At 33.7% G+C, this 14,085-nt stretch overlaps 1 protein-coding gene and 1 pseudogene across 3 annotated transcripts; both read left to right on the top strand.

Annotated features, from left to right (window-relative positions):
* Positions 1 to 496: 496 nt before the first annotated feature.
* On the top strand, positions 497 to 2,640 carry LOC117240376 (annotated as a pseudogene).
* Positions 2,641 to 6,805: 4,165 nt separating this feature from the next.
* Positions 6,806 to 12,250, top strand: LOC117240375 (venom serine protease Bi-VSP). 3 transcript variants are annotated; one of them, XM_033506386.1, is made up of 7 exons: positions 6,806 to 6,959; positions 7,767 to 7,852; positions 10,028 to 10,312; positions 10,820 to 11,122; positions 11,240 to 11,341; positions 11,413 to 11,564; positions 11,892 to 12,250. In XM_033506386.1, exons 2-7 carry the CDS (start codon positions 7,771 to 7,773, stop codon positions 12,045 to 12,047), a joined length of 1,080 nt encoding a protein of 359 aa, XP_033362277.1. In that variant the 5' UTR covers positions 6,806 to 6,959; positions 7,767 to 7,770; the 3' UTR covers positions 12,048 to 12,250. The 3 variants fall into 3 exon arrangements, with proteins under 3 accessions (XP_033362277.1, XP_033362276.1, XP_033362275.1); XM_033506385.1 differs by having other exon boundaries at positions 6,806 to 6,970; XM_033506384.1 differs by having other exon boundaries at positions 6,806 to 7,287.
* Positions 12,251 to 14,085: the final 1,835 nt, after the last annotated feature.

The raw sequence follows: 14,085 nt of genomic DNA, 5'->3' as shown, positions 1-14,085 counted from the left end.
TGAACTACCCTTATTATCATAATCGAAATAAGGGGATCGATCAGTTCGTGGCGTCGATTATTTAATCGTAACGGGAACTTACAACTCTCGTTGACGTGCTATCTCGCGATCGCGTCTCTCCGCGAACGGTCGAAACAAAATGATTCACTAAAAACTGTCCTGAATTCCTAAGAATTTATTTACCGCAAAACTGACAAAGTGTTTATTTAAAAAATGAGGTTGAAGGTAGTCCTTTTCTTTCATTTCATTCATTTTCATTTTCTTTCTTAAGTATGGCTAACACAATATCTAATCAATTAAAATTTTATATTTTCACGTGAGTTTCTTTAGATAATTATTATCAACATGATGACTAACTCTTACGGATTAATACGTGTCTGTAGGGCAATCCGGTGGACTTGATCGGCTTTTTACTTCGAAAGTTGAGTAATCGGTGTCGCTTTCTTACGCATCTTTGAACTGTATGAATGTTTTAAAATTGTTTGATCCAGAATGTACCACACCGGACAATCAAGAAGGCAGGTGCCTTGACTACAGAAAATGTAAACCTCTGCAAGAAATATGGCAGATACAGTACCGTACAGCCACCGATTTTTATAGACGATCAGTGTGCAGATACCAGGGCAATGTTACGATCGTTTGCTGTCCGAACGATCCAAACAAAGAGAAGAGAGAAATTTTAATAAAAACTGTGTATAAGTATAAGGCTTTGCGACCACCATACTGTGGTTTTAGCAACGTCTCTCATACCAGGGTGGTCGATGGTAAACCAGCTGAACTTGATACGTTTTACGTCTTTCTTTCCAATTAATAATAAGATTTGTTACGAAGCATGAGCTTTGAAGACACTAAACAGCACATCAATGTACATTTCAATTAGACTGAATAATAATGCTATGATTTTATCGGTAGTAACTCTACTTATTAACTTGAATTATTTCTTTCTTTTACTTCATGTTAGAAAGAGTATCTTTTTGCTTGAAATAAAAAATTGATATAGGAGTAATAATATGGATAGAGATCAAAAACTGTTAGGGCAGAAATTACACGTTTGAACTTTATAGTTCAGTATGGTTCAAATAGAAATTATATAGAATTATTTAATAATTTGTATTCCACTGGAATAAAAATTTAATTTCTGTCTTTATCAAATCTCTATTTGAGAGTATTTGTACCTATGTACTTATCGTCTGCTGTATGATCGAATATCGAATAGGTAATAATCGTTGTTACTCAGTATGTGAGAAAAAATTATGTATATTCACAACTATGACTATTGTATTTTAAGCGCTTGGCCATGGATCGCTGCATTAGGTTTTCGTAATCCCCGAAACCCAGATATACTGAACCAGAATGGAAATGCGGAGGTTCCCTGATATCGGCTAGGCATGTTTTGACCGCAGCACATTGTGCAATACGCAGTGACTTGTATGTGGTTCGTATCGGAGACTTAAACCTAAATGAGAATGACGACGGAGCGCATCCTATTCAAATGGGATTCGAATCTAAACTAATACACCCTGATTATACTCCCAATATACACAATCATGATATTGTCATTCTTAGATTGGTGGAGGAGGTGCCATTTTCGAGTAAGTCCTCAAATATTGTTGAGTATATGCTATTGAGTATTAATGGAGAATCGTTTCCTAAAATTTCTTACCGTACACACATATTGTATCATAAAACATGTACTTATACTTAAACTTTCTTATACTTTTCGTCATTCATTTCCTTCACTTTCATTTGTTTTCTTATTTTTCAGAGTACATACATCCCATTTGTCTCCCCATTGAGGAGTCCCTACGAAATAAAAACTTCGTCGGCTATAACCCCCTTGTTGCTGGATGGGGAGCATTAAGATATAGTAAGTGATATCAATTTTATAATAAAATTAAACAGTTCCAGTCTTAAATATCTTTCTTATTTTCTTCGTAGGACGACCACAACGTAATGCATTAATGGAAGTACAAATGCCAGTGATTAAGAACGCCGAATGCAAAATAGCTTATTCCAAATTTCCTAATGCACCTGATATCACTGATGGTATAATATGCGCCGAACATGCTCAGGATGGAAAGGATTCTTGTACGGTAATTAAGTTACAGAGTTACTACAAACTATACGGTATCTGAAGACACGTCAATTCGAATTAACATCAAATCGACGTCTTAAACATTAGAAATAATAGATAAACACAATTTAATAGTTTTGCCCACTTCTCACACCTCATTATGGTATTTAATCTAATTTCCTTCTAATCTTAGTTTTGCTCAAAATACATATAACATGTACATTATAAATTGGAGTATTTCAATACACAAATCAATAGAAGATTATTACTGTATATAAGTATAATTTCAATACAATACGATTGATATATTTCAGTATCTTTGATTAAAAATTTAACGATCCTTTCAGGCTGACCGCGGCGGACCACTGCTGATACAACATGAATTAACCTCGTATTTAATGCTTATTTATAATGCGTATTTAATGCTCTTATGCTTATAAGTGCGGCACAGCTGGGTATCCCAGCGTTTACACTAGGGTCACATCGTACCTTGACTTCATTCTCCAAGCGATGCAATAATATGATATTACTGTTCCATAAATATCATTGTGTAAAAAATGTAATGTTGTATTTTCTTATTGTGGAGATAAGAAACAGCTCAAATTTACATTGTTTTGTACGTTACAAATTATAGGCTTAAAATGTACGAAATGTAACTTTGAAACGACACTAATTTTTTACGCACGATAAACCTCCACGACTTAGGTATGTAAAGATGATAAACGTATATTAATTCTATTAATTTGGTAATAATAAACCAACTTTCTGAGAAGTTCTGTAAATTTCGTTTCTGTTGTATCAAGAGAATAATGGAATATTCCACTTAGATCGTATACTTCTTGTATGTACATACAAAATTTTCCGGCTAATCTAAAACACTTCATAAGATAGAGAGCTTCTGGAAATTCGGACACAGAGAGTGCATAAAATACAAGATAAGTCTCGTGTCTTTCAAAATTATTTTTTATTCGCTAAAAACATCCTGTGTACTCATGCAATCACATGCAACCTCGAAATTTCACTTATTTTTTATCACTTTCCAATTCAATACACTGTTTCTGCATTTTTGACTATATGTAAGAGAAATTTCCATTCAGCCAAAGGTATACTTACAGATTACAGATTCCTATACGACTCTCAGTAAAAATTTATCCGCACTCCAGATAGTTAAAACTTCTGTCGACCGTATTGACCCATCTGCACTCTTCGTATGACGTCAATATCTGTTCAGTGCTGCTGCGTAGGTTTCATTGTGTTACGTCAATTCGTTTGTGACCGTTGCGCGAGTAATGGCGCTTTGCAATGGTGATTTGCAGGAAAACAGTGCAGGATGCTGTGATTCGTTTCTTGTGGTCGGAGGCTATGTTTGATGCCTATATTTATCAAAGATTTAATGCACATTATGGAGAAAGTGTTTTGTCACGAAATGTGTTTGAATGGGCACAAAAGTTCAAAGAAGATCGCACAAATGTTATGAAAAAACAGCTGGACGCCCGTCCACATCCACGATGACAACATTGAACGTGCTCATGAACTTATGCTCTATGGAATAGACGAGTGACACTCGATAATGTGGCAAATCATTTGCAAATCAGCCACGGCTCTGCTTATGCAATAATGCACGACAGATTTGGGTTTTAAAAAGTTTGTGCGAGGTGGATGCCGAAAAAGCTGATGAAAAGGTGAAGACGACGATGCATTCGTGGTTCGCAGCTCAGCCCAAAACATTTTTTAATGAGAAAATACGAAGGTCCTTCGGCAAATGGACAAAGTGTATACAGAAATTGAGTGATTATGTCAAGAAATGATGTATGTCTTTTTTGACAATTGCTTAAAATAAATTCTACACCGATAGAGCGGGTAACTTTTTACTCACCCTCGTAAGACACTTAAATTTCCAATCTATTATGATGAATAAAAGAGCTTGTACTATTAAATCTAATTGTATTTTGTTGCATGAAAGTACACGTGTATGTGATGTACATTACCTTTATATCCCCTTGAACGCTTCAATATTGCGCATATATACTATATTTTGTACAGCTTCTATAAAATTTTGTATGTTTGTTTAGGCTGTTAATCTAGAGGCTGGAGTACAAAGAAGTGGCACAATGATGTGGGCTGATGACATTTATAATTATCAAGGAATCACCCCTATATTCGCTCAGGTATATATCGTTGACTATAATGTATTTAACATATATGATTGTTAGAATATTAATAATTAATTTTTAATTCTATCAGAATTTTAATGAAACTGTCCCTTGGGAAGGAAGAACTAATACATTGATATGACGGTTTGTACATCCTATATATACAACAAATTTTAGAACATTATATAACGAAGAACCAGATCATCGTGGCCATGTGATGTGAATAAAAGGACTTGAATTTGATGATATTTTTATAATGTTAGATAACATAACTAAGTATCTTCACAGTAAGATAGGATGACACGGTTTACATGATCTTAATGTTGTTCACTTGAGTGATGATATTATAAGGAAAAGTGTAATATCACAGGTAGGATGATACATAATTTAGAACTACTAACTCATGTATGTATTAAAAATTAAAGAAATATATTAAATTTTATAGGATATTATGTATTTTAGGTGCACACGCAGATTTGTTGGAGTTCTTATAAAATGTACTTCCTGTACGAACGTTTTATTCTTCCAAATTTTATGATACTATGTCTCATATAATAACTATATGGATTAAACGTAATATAAATGATCCGAAAATAGACTCGAACGACATTAATTGTCTTTCTATTTATACCAATATCGGAATACAAGTAAAACTGGAGCAATAGTATGCAAGAATGGACTATTTATTATTTTAAACCAAATCATAGCATATTCAGAATGCACAGTATTATCATGAAATGTAAATGAATCAGTTGTAAACGAACGATTTTACTGTAAAATCATTGCCTCCTTTTTTTCATCTGAAATATAGCAGCAAGTACTCATTCTTTTGATATATAATAAAACGAGATATCTTTATAAAGTTACATATGTCATCACTGATAACTGTTATCTCGTATGACACCAAATATACCGTTAGTATGGAATGATATTTTTATGAAGATATACTTTAATGATAGATTTTATGAATGAAACGTTATATAAGAAAAATTATCTCTTGTTATTCTATGAAGTGTAGTAGCTAATGAAGATTAATTTTACGAAGTATTAGAGCAAAAGAGAATTAAAAAATTAAAAAGATCTAAATAAGATTGTTCGTGTGGCTTAATTATCTCAATTCTGGTACACCACTTGTTACATTCCAACTAATTAGCGCTAAACAATAACTTGCAAATATTAAAGATATTAACACCTTAATATTAACACCTAAAGGTTTTCGGGAAATTTTATAATATTTGATTATTGTATATCTAGTCATTGATTGATAAAATTTCTTGTATAAGCATAGATCGAGGTTGACGTCATACGCAGATTGCATTACAGGTATCGTTTTAATTTATTTTATGGCTAGAATCATTTGAATATTATACGAATAATTATTTCCATTCGAACGATTAATAAATCACGTACCTATAAAAGATATATTATGAAAAAGACGTGACGAAACAAAAAAATATTGGAAATTCCGTTGTCATTAGATCAATTATTTTTGCAATGATTTTTATTTCCATGTAATTACATATGAAATGGGTAATTCATTAACATCTCCTCGAATCGAATATAATTCGTTACACTTCACAACGATTCAAATAATGGACGGGAAATATATAATTTCCGGTCCTTGCGTTAAAATAGTACTGTACAAATCAGATGATACAGGAAATACCCAAAAAACCCAATTACATCCACATTGCATGACAGCACACTTGCAATGGATTTTTGTGATTTCAATGTCACAGACAATGATACAACTAATCAGAACACGTTCGAGGCTATAGACATTGGAATTACCGCGTGTTTAATACGTTTAAAGCATAAATCTAAATTTCACGCGATTATTTCTTTGTACATTGTGAAACTCTTAAATTATCTTAATCGAATAAATAATCCTAATGTAATAAAACATCTTGAAATAGACCTAGATATCTGAAAGAGAAACTCGAAGGATAAGAAATCCTACAAGGTACTAATCCTAAAATAACAAACTCCTAAATAATAAACAAGTGATAAAACCTGTTATAAATAATAAACCTTACCTGGAATAATCAAATCCTAACTAATCGAAAATAAAATAAGGCAAGCAATTCTTAATCTTTCAAGTAATTTTTCCGAAAACACAGAAAGATAGAGAAATTAAAAAGACGCAGCACAAAAATAGAAAAGTAAGAAGATTTAAATTCAAACAGCATGATTAAAACTTATATTGATGATGTACAGAATATATTAAAGATCTATTACGTTTATATGGAATATAAAGATTCCCAGAATGGCAACGAAATATTCCTTTACGTTTTTAATAATTCGTATATCCCCAGCTTTCTGAAAACTAGCTATGCAAATGCGTCCTAAATAACGTGTTATGCGGCACAGGCTTTTCAATTTATGATATAAATAATCTGATTATCGTGAACTATAACTAAGAATGTTTTGATTAATGGCATCGTAAGATATCCTCGATTCCCCGAATGTGGCAACAAAGGAAATTCCATCGAAATATTCGTAAGAAAATACGGAGCATCCATGGTAGGGATATAATAAAGAGGAGGTTGAATGCCGAAGAAGGGATAACGAAATGACAATCTCTCTCGAGTGCGTAAATACTATATACAAGGAGGTACCATATACTATTAGCGTATGATAGCGTCAGCGTGAAGTATCATTGTCGAAGCGTTACAAAATATTCGTAAAAGTGAGCATCGTTGACTGGCATCTCTCAGTTAGCCATCAAGTGTGTAAGTAGAATGTTCGTAAGATTTACCGTGATTGGTTTCTGATAATTTCGTGCCTACAGATCAATTACTTTTGAGTTCAATTAAAGTTGCACGTGCCACACGAGCAAGCAGTTTTTATCGTGCAAGTAACTTTTATGTGATGTGTTAAGTTTTTATTTCTGTTAGCACGTTAGTTTTATTTTATAAATTTTAGTACTGGGTTTATCGGCTTATAGTGTGCAACTAAATATACCGTATAATATACAATTGTAAGTGAAAGGACAAGGTGATGGTATAAATAGGTACTTGGAAGTCAGTACAATCGTATCTTTTTTCCAAAACTAGTCTGGTAAGTAGGAATCGAAACATAATAAGATTCGAAGTTATGTAGAGAATTTTGATATAAATCTCTGAATCTTCTTGTGTACGTATAGAAACGTGTTTTGATATTTACAAGTATCCAGATTTTTCTATTAAAAGTCATCTGAAATTATTGATTTCCCTATTTGTACTTCCTCTCTAAGTTCCTTGTAGTCATCTTACTAACTCAACAAAAATCAACGTTAATTTTACTAAGAGTACTATGCTGCTTTTTAGTAATTTGCACAAATGAAAGTTTCAGAGCGATGAATACGATCGTATTAAACTAAATAATTTTCAAAAGTGAAATTACACTGAAACGTATATCGATGATATTTGTCATTTCTACGATCTGTTTCGCTTGATCGTACTTCTTTTCTGATGTAAATTCAATTTATAATACGAACTAAGTTTCCTTTATTATTATTAGTCCTGCGTCTTTTTAATTCGTCGCTTCTTTTATTTCAGAACAATGACGGGCTCCAAGATGCTGTTCCGATGTTTGGCGTTAATTGCTTTTCTGCATCCATTAGTTCACGTGGCGTCAGCTCAAGGTTTGTACTTCGAGTTGTCTTTTTCCATGCACTTCAAATTCCAATGCGATCTGGTCACCTGGCCTTCGTACAATTTCGAAATTTTACCTGTTTGGTAATCGTCAATGAAAAAAGAAGTTATGCGAGACCTCAACACATTGAAACAATTTTTATGATTTTTTATTTGCCGGTTGGTCAGGAAGTTAATGGAAAAATTTCACTTAACTATTCGCGTTAATTTCTTCGGTTTAACTTTTGGGAAATGCTTCGTTAGCTTCGGGAATATTCCAACGATTCGTTTTACGTACAAAATAAGCATGATAAATATTACATCACGGTAATGAAAACTATTGGCGTAATACCTAAGATAAAGATGCAGAGACATTCTTAGAATTTCTAATGACACCTTTATAGATTTCTCGTTTAATATCGCTACTACATTTGAATCACTTTTACCTAACGGTGTCACATAGTCTCGTTGGAAATTTGTCAAATTCCTTAAAATGATCACTGAAAATTTTCCTAAATTTCCAAGAATTTATTTATCACGAGGTAAAGAAAATGTGTATTAGAAAGATGAGATCGAAGGTTTACCATTTTTTCAATTATGGCGAACGCAATATGTAATCAATGAAAATTTTATATTTTCACGTTGAAAGTTTCTTCAGATAATTATTATCCAGATGATGACTAACTCTTACGAATTAATGCGTGTCTGTAGGATAATCCGGTAGACTTGATCCGCTTTTTATATCGAAAGTTGAGCAATGGGTGACGCGTTCTTATACACCGAACCGCGAAAAGCAAAATTTCATATGATCTCACTAATTTCGGATGTCAGTCAAATCAGTCAAATCAGTCAAATCAGTGAAATAATAAGTTCGCGTTAATATACACGTTCGATTTTTGAAAAGCTTGTTCAATTTAATAAGAGTCTTGGTAACAAGCTTATGTTCTTAGACCTAATTGGTTGTTTTCATTTACAAGTACCTCGTGTTAAAGTACTCATAAAATGACATTAAAATCAGAAAACTAATAACTGAAAGATTATCATTTTTCCTCTGTGGTAGTTTACATATAACATAATGCAACTAACATGTCACGATTAATGCAAAATAAATAAATTACTAATATAGACATTTTTTTAGTAATTTGTATAATCGTGAAACGAATCGGACTTTCTAAAGGCAAATATTAAAGGAAACATGGAATTGATGCCAAATCTATCACAAATATTATTTATGCTACTTATTTGCGCAGTTTGAAGCGAATCAAATTGATGAAGGTTTCTTTGTTACATGTTAATTTACATTTTAAAAGACATAACAGGCACGCTAATTAGTTTGCTTAAGATACTTTCGAGATACCAAGTTAGACGCGTTTCCATGAAATCATATCAATTTCACCATGATATTTTTCTATCAAGCATGCAATTATAACCGTATCGTTGATTAGTGCATACAATTATCCATGTACATTCGTCTTTCCGAGTACCGCGCTTCAATATTGCTAATTTCAAATTCGTTCGGGAATGTAGCCTGTATCTTGCACAGGAAATTGCGCAACGAAGTTTACACAAAGGCAAATACGTATCCTTCGCTGTAGGTTCTGAGAAACCATCCGATGATAACATTACTTCATGAGAATTAACATAAGCGTTTTGAGCGTGGCAAGAATGTTTATGATTACGTTATTCCGAGGTTTTAAGATTTAACGTGCATGTAAAAGTAACGACACAAGAGAACATTATGCAGAAATTCACATTTGTATAATCCTCGAAGCCTTTTATTTAATATCTAATGAAGTTAAATATAATTCAAGGATATTCCAAAAATATACTACATGCTTATATGCCGATTTGCTATATGCTATATGATGATTTCATATTTTCTATTTTTGTATTGTCATCGTGCTAATAACTATGTCGTGCTAAACTTACGAAGACGAATGAAGTATCCGCAATGTAACTATATTGTTAATTCTAGGAGAAACACGTAATCCAATTGTATACGACGTGAACGAAGTATCAACAGTAACGGTTAATATTATGTAATATATATATACACATTATTATTACAAATTTTATTTAACAAGTTAATCAGAAAAGACGAATTAACTCGTCACTCTATTGTCAATTTCTTAGTTATAATAATTTCTTTTTTTATAAATGTATCATTTTAAAATTGTTTGATCCAGAATGTACCACGCCGAACAATCAAACAGGCAAGTGTCTTGGCATCAGAGTATGTAAACCACTGCTGGAAATGCTGCAGACACAGGGCCAAGCAGCTGCCGATTTTCTGAGGCGATCAGTGTGCAAATACGAGAATAATAATCCGATCGTTTGTTGTCCGAACGAACAAAGCAGGGAGGACAGAGGAATTTTGGTAGAAAACGAGTATGGGCCTTTGCGTCCACCACAATGTGGTTTTAGCAACGTCTCTCATACCAGGGTGGTCGGTGGTAAACCAGCTGAACTTGGTACGTTTTACGTCTTTCTTTCCAATTAATAATAAGCGATTTGTTACGAAGCATGAACTTTGAAGACACTAAACAGCACATCAATGTACATTTCAATTAGACTGAATAATAATGCTATGATTTTATCGGTAGTAACTCTACTTATTAACTTGAATTATTTCTTTCTTTTATTTCATGTTAGGAAGAATATCTTTTTGCTTGAAATAAAAAATTGATATAGGAGTAATAATATGGATAGAGATCAAAAACTGTTAGGGCAGAAATTGCACGTTTGAACTTTATAGTTCAGTATAGTTCAAATAGAAATTATATAGAATTATTTAATAACTTGTATTCCACTGGAATAAAAATTTAATTTCTGTCTTTATCAAATCTCTATTTGAGAGTATTTGTACCTATGTACTTATCGTCTGCTGTATGATCGAATATCGAATAGGTAATAATAATTGTTACTCATTATGTGAGAAAAAATTATGTATATTCACAACTATGACTATTGCGTTTTAGGCGCTTGGCCATGGATTGCTGCATTAGGTTTTCATTATCCCAGAAACCCAGTTCTTGAACCACTATGGAAGTGCGGAGGTTCCCTGATATCGTCTAGGCATGTTTTAACCGCAGCACATTGTGCAGAAATCAATGAATTGTACGTGGTTCGTATCGGTGACTTAAATCTAGTACGAAATGACGACGGAGCGCATCCTGTTCAAATAGAAATCGAATCTAAAATAATACATCCTGATTATATTTCCGGGGTAACCAAACATGATATTGCCATTCTTAAATTGGTGGAGCAGGTGCAATTTTCAGGTAAGTCTTCAAATATTGTTAAGTTGCCTATATTTATTAGCATAAAATATGTTGAATTCTTTCTTATACTTTTCCTCATTCGTTTCGCTCACTATCACTTATTGCCTTATTTTTCAGAGTACGTATATCCCATTTGTCTTCCCGTAGAGGATAACCTTCGAAACAACAACTTCGAGCGCTATTACCCCTTCATTGCTGGATGGGGATCAGTAGGACATCGTAAGTGATACCAATTCTCCAATAAAATGAAATAGTTCCCGTCTTAAATACCTTTCTCATTTTCTTTGCAGATGGACCCGGTAGTGATGATTTAATGGAAGTACAAGTGCCAGTGGTTAGCAACACCGAATGCAAGAACTCTTATGCCAGATTTGCTACTGCACATGTCACTGATAACGTATTATGCGCCGGATACACTCAGGGCGGAAAGGATGCTTGTCAAGTAATTAAATAACAGCTTTACCATAAATTATACAATGTCTGAAAACACGTCTATTCGAATCAACATCAAATTGACGTCTTAAACATTAAGAAAAATAGATAAACACAATTTAATAGTTTTGCCCATTTCTCACACATCATTATGGTATTTAATCTAATTCCTTCTAATCTTAGCTTTTTTCAAAATACATATAACATATACATTAAAAATTGGAATATTTCAATACATAAATTAATAATAGATTATTACTGTATATAAGTATAATTTCAATATATTTCGATTGAAATATTTCAGTAACCTTGATTAAAAATGTAACGACCGTTTCAGGGTGACAGCGGGGGACCACTGATGCTACCAAAAAAATTCACCTTCTATCAAATAGGTGTTGTGTCTTATGGCTTTAAGTGCGCCGCAGCTGGATATCCTGGCGTTTACACTAGGGTCACATCGTACCTTGACTTCATTCTCCAAGCGATGCAATAATACGATTATTAATGTTATATAAATATCATTTTTCGTATACGAAAAGTAAAGTTAGATTTTCTTATTGTGGAGATAAGAGACAGCTCAAATTTATATTGCTTTGTACGTCAAGAATTATAGCCTTAAAATGCATGTGATGTAACTTTGAAACGACACTAATTTCTTACGCACGTCAAATCTGCACAACTTAGATATGTAAAGGTTGTTTTCGCACGTTCGCGGGGAGACACGATCTCGAAGAAGCGCGCCAACGGGAGTCGTAAATTCCCGTTACGATTTGCTAATCGACGCCGCGAATCGTTCGATCCCTTATTTCTTTTGGGATAATAGTGTAATATCGAAAAATAAGGATAGAAATTTTTTTCCGATTACTTACAATTTATTAATATTAAACTGAATATACAGATATAAATTGGACAGAGAACGATATTTATTTAACGGAACTAAATGCAATACTCGTATCTATATCAAATAACTTTACAGTTATTTGATCACTCTTGTCACAACGAATCTAACACACACACACTCTCTCTCTAACAACTCTATCAATTCTCACGACTCTACTCTTCGACGACTCGAAACCTCTAACGACTCTACTCTTCGACAACTCGAAACCTCTAACGACTCTACTCTTCAACGACTCAATTACCTCTGACTTTCGCAACACACTCGCTTTTCGACTCGCATACTCTGATTTCTCGATCGTCCGCCCTTGAAACACGAAACCGTCCTTCTGCTCGAACGTTGTTTCTTGTTTTTCTCATATCTCTGTAAGAACTAGGTGACTTTAGTCACATAGGCGTTCTTAAATGTAAACGAACCACAGGAGGACGACGTACACGGTTTTTTTTCTATTTTCAACCGATCTCTAATTCAAATCTATTCTACGATATTACAATCGGGGTAGTTAAATTGAAGATAACGCTGCCACTAACAGGTTATTATATGTTTTCACAATCCAACAACTTCGGTGTAACACAAAATGAATGTAACACTGTATAGTAAGTTATAAATCCCGTTTATTCTAACAACTTGTAAAGAAGATAGTTACGCTGGTGCGTATGTATAAGATGAGTGAGTGACTGATTTTCGGGTGTAAACCCGGTCGAAGGATGTTGACTGTTCGAAGGATAGAAAATCAGTGACGTTCGGAGACGATGCTGTCTCGGAGAAAAGCTAAGGATGGGTGTGTCTAGCGCACGGGACCATCGGATTTGTTGGTGACGATTTTAGTTAGGAGAGTGAGGGAATAGGCTTCGTTGTTAATTGGTTAAACGAAGGTCGGTGGACTAGGAAGGGTCTTAGCCGCCCTCGATAGAAAGTGGTTAGTAGGAGGAAAGTTGCATCGTACGTTAGAAAAACTAACTTTCCCTTGTCAAGCCGTAGTAGACAATGGTCTTTAGAAATGATTCGGAAAATAGATGTTTGTTCGGTTTGAAGGACCTCGACTAGGAAATTCCTGAGATTTATGGAGGGTACTTGAGACTATTTTTTTTTTTTATTTATTTGTTGAAATTACAATCAATTCTCGCGACTTGAGACTATTGAGGGTACGCAGTAAGTATCCGAAGACATCTGGTTGCCATCTTGTCCGCGGTGTGTGGCCCGGTCCAGGTAGAGTGTTACGCGACCTAACAAAGGTGATAAATGAACATTAATTAAATTTCTATTAATTTTGGTAATAATAAATCAACTTTTGCAAAGTTTCTATAAATTTTCTTTCTGATATATCAAGAGCCTGATTAAATATTCCACGTAGAACGTATACTTCTTGTATGTACATACCAAATTTCGGAATAATCTAAAATACTTCATAAGATAGAGAGCTTCTGGAAGTTCGGACACAGGGAGCGCATAAAAGACAAGATAAGTCTCCCATCTTCCAAAACTATTTTTTATTCGTTAAAATCTCTCTGTATATTCAGGCAATCACGTGCAGCCTCAAAGTTTTTATCACTTTGCAGTTAAATATTCCCTTTCTGCATTTTTAATTAGATGTAAGAGAACTTTCCATTGAGGTAAAGGTATAGTGAGAGAT

The sequence above is a fragment of the Bombus vosnesenskii genome, unplaced genomic scaffold (genome assembly GCF_011952255.1).
Source record: "Bombus vosnesenskii isolate JDL3184/JDL3185 unplaced genomic scaffold, Bvos_JDL3184-5_v1.1 scf7180000014621, whole genome shotgun sequence".
Classification (NCBI taxonomy): Eukaryota; Metazoa; Arthropoda; class Insecta; order Hymenoptera; family Apidae; genus Bombus; species Bombus vosnesenskii.
The sequence above is the reverse complement of the archived record's forward strand: the minus strand, read 5'-3'. Positions and strand labels throughout refer to the sequence as shown.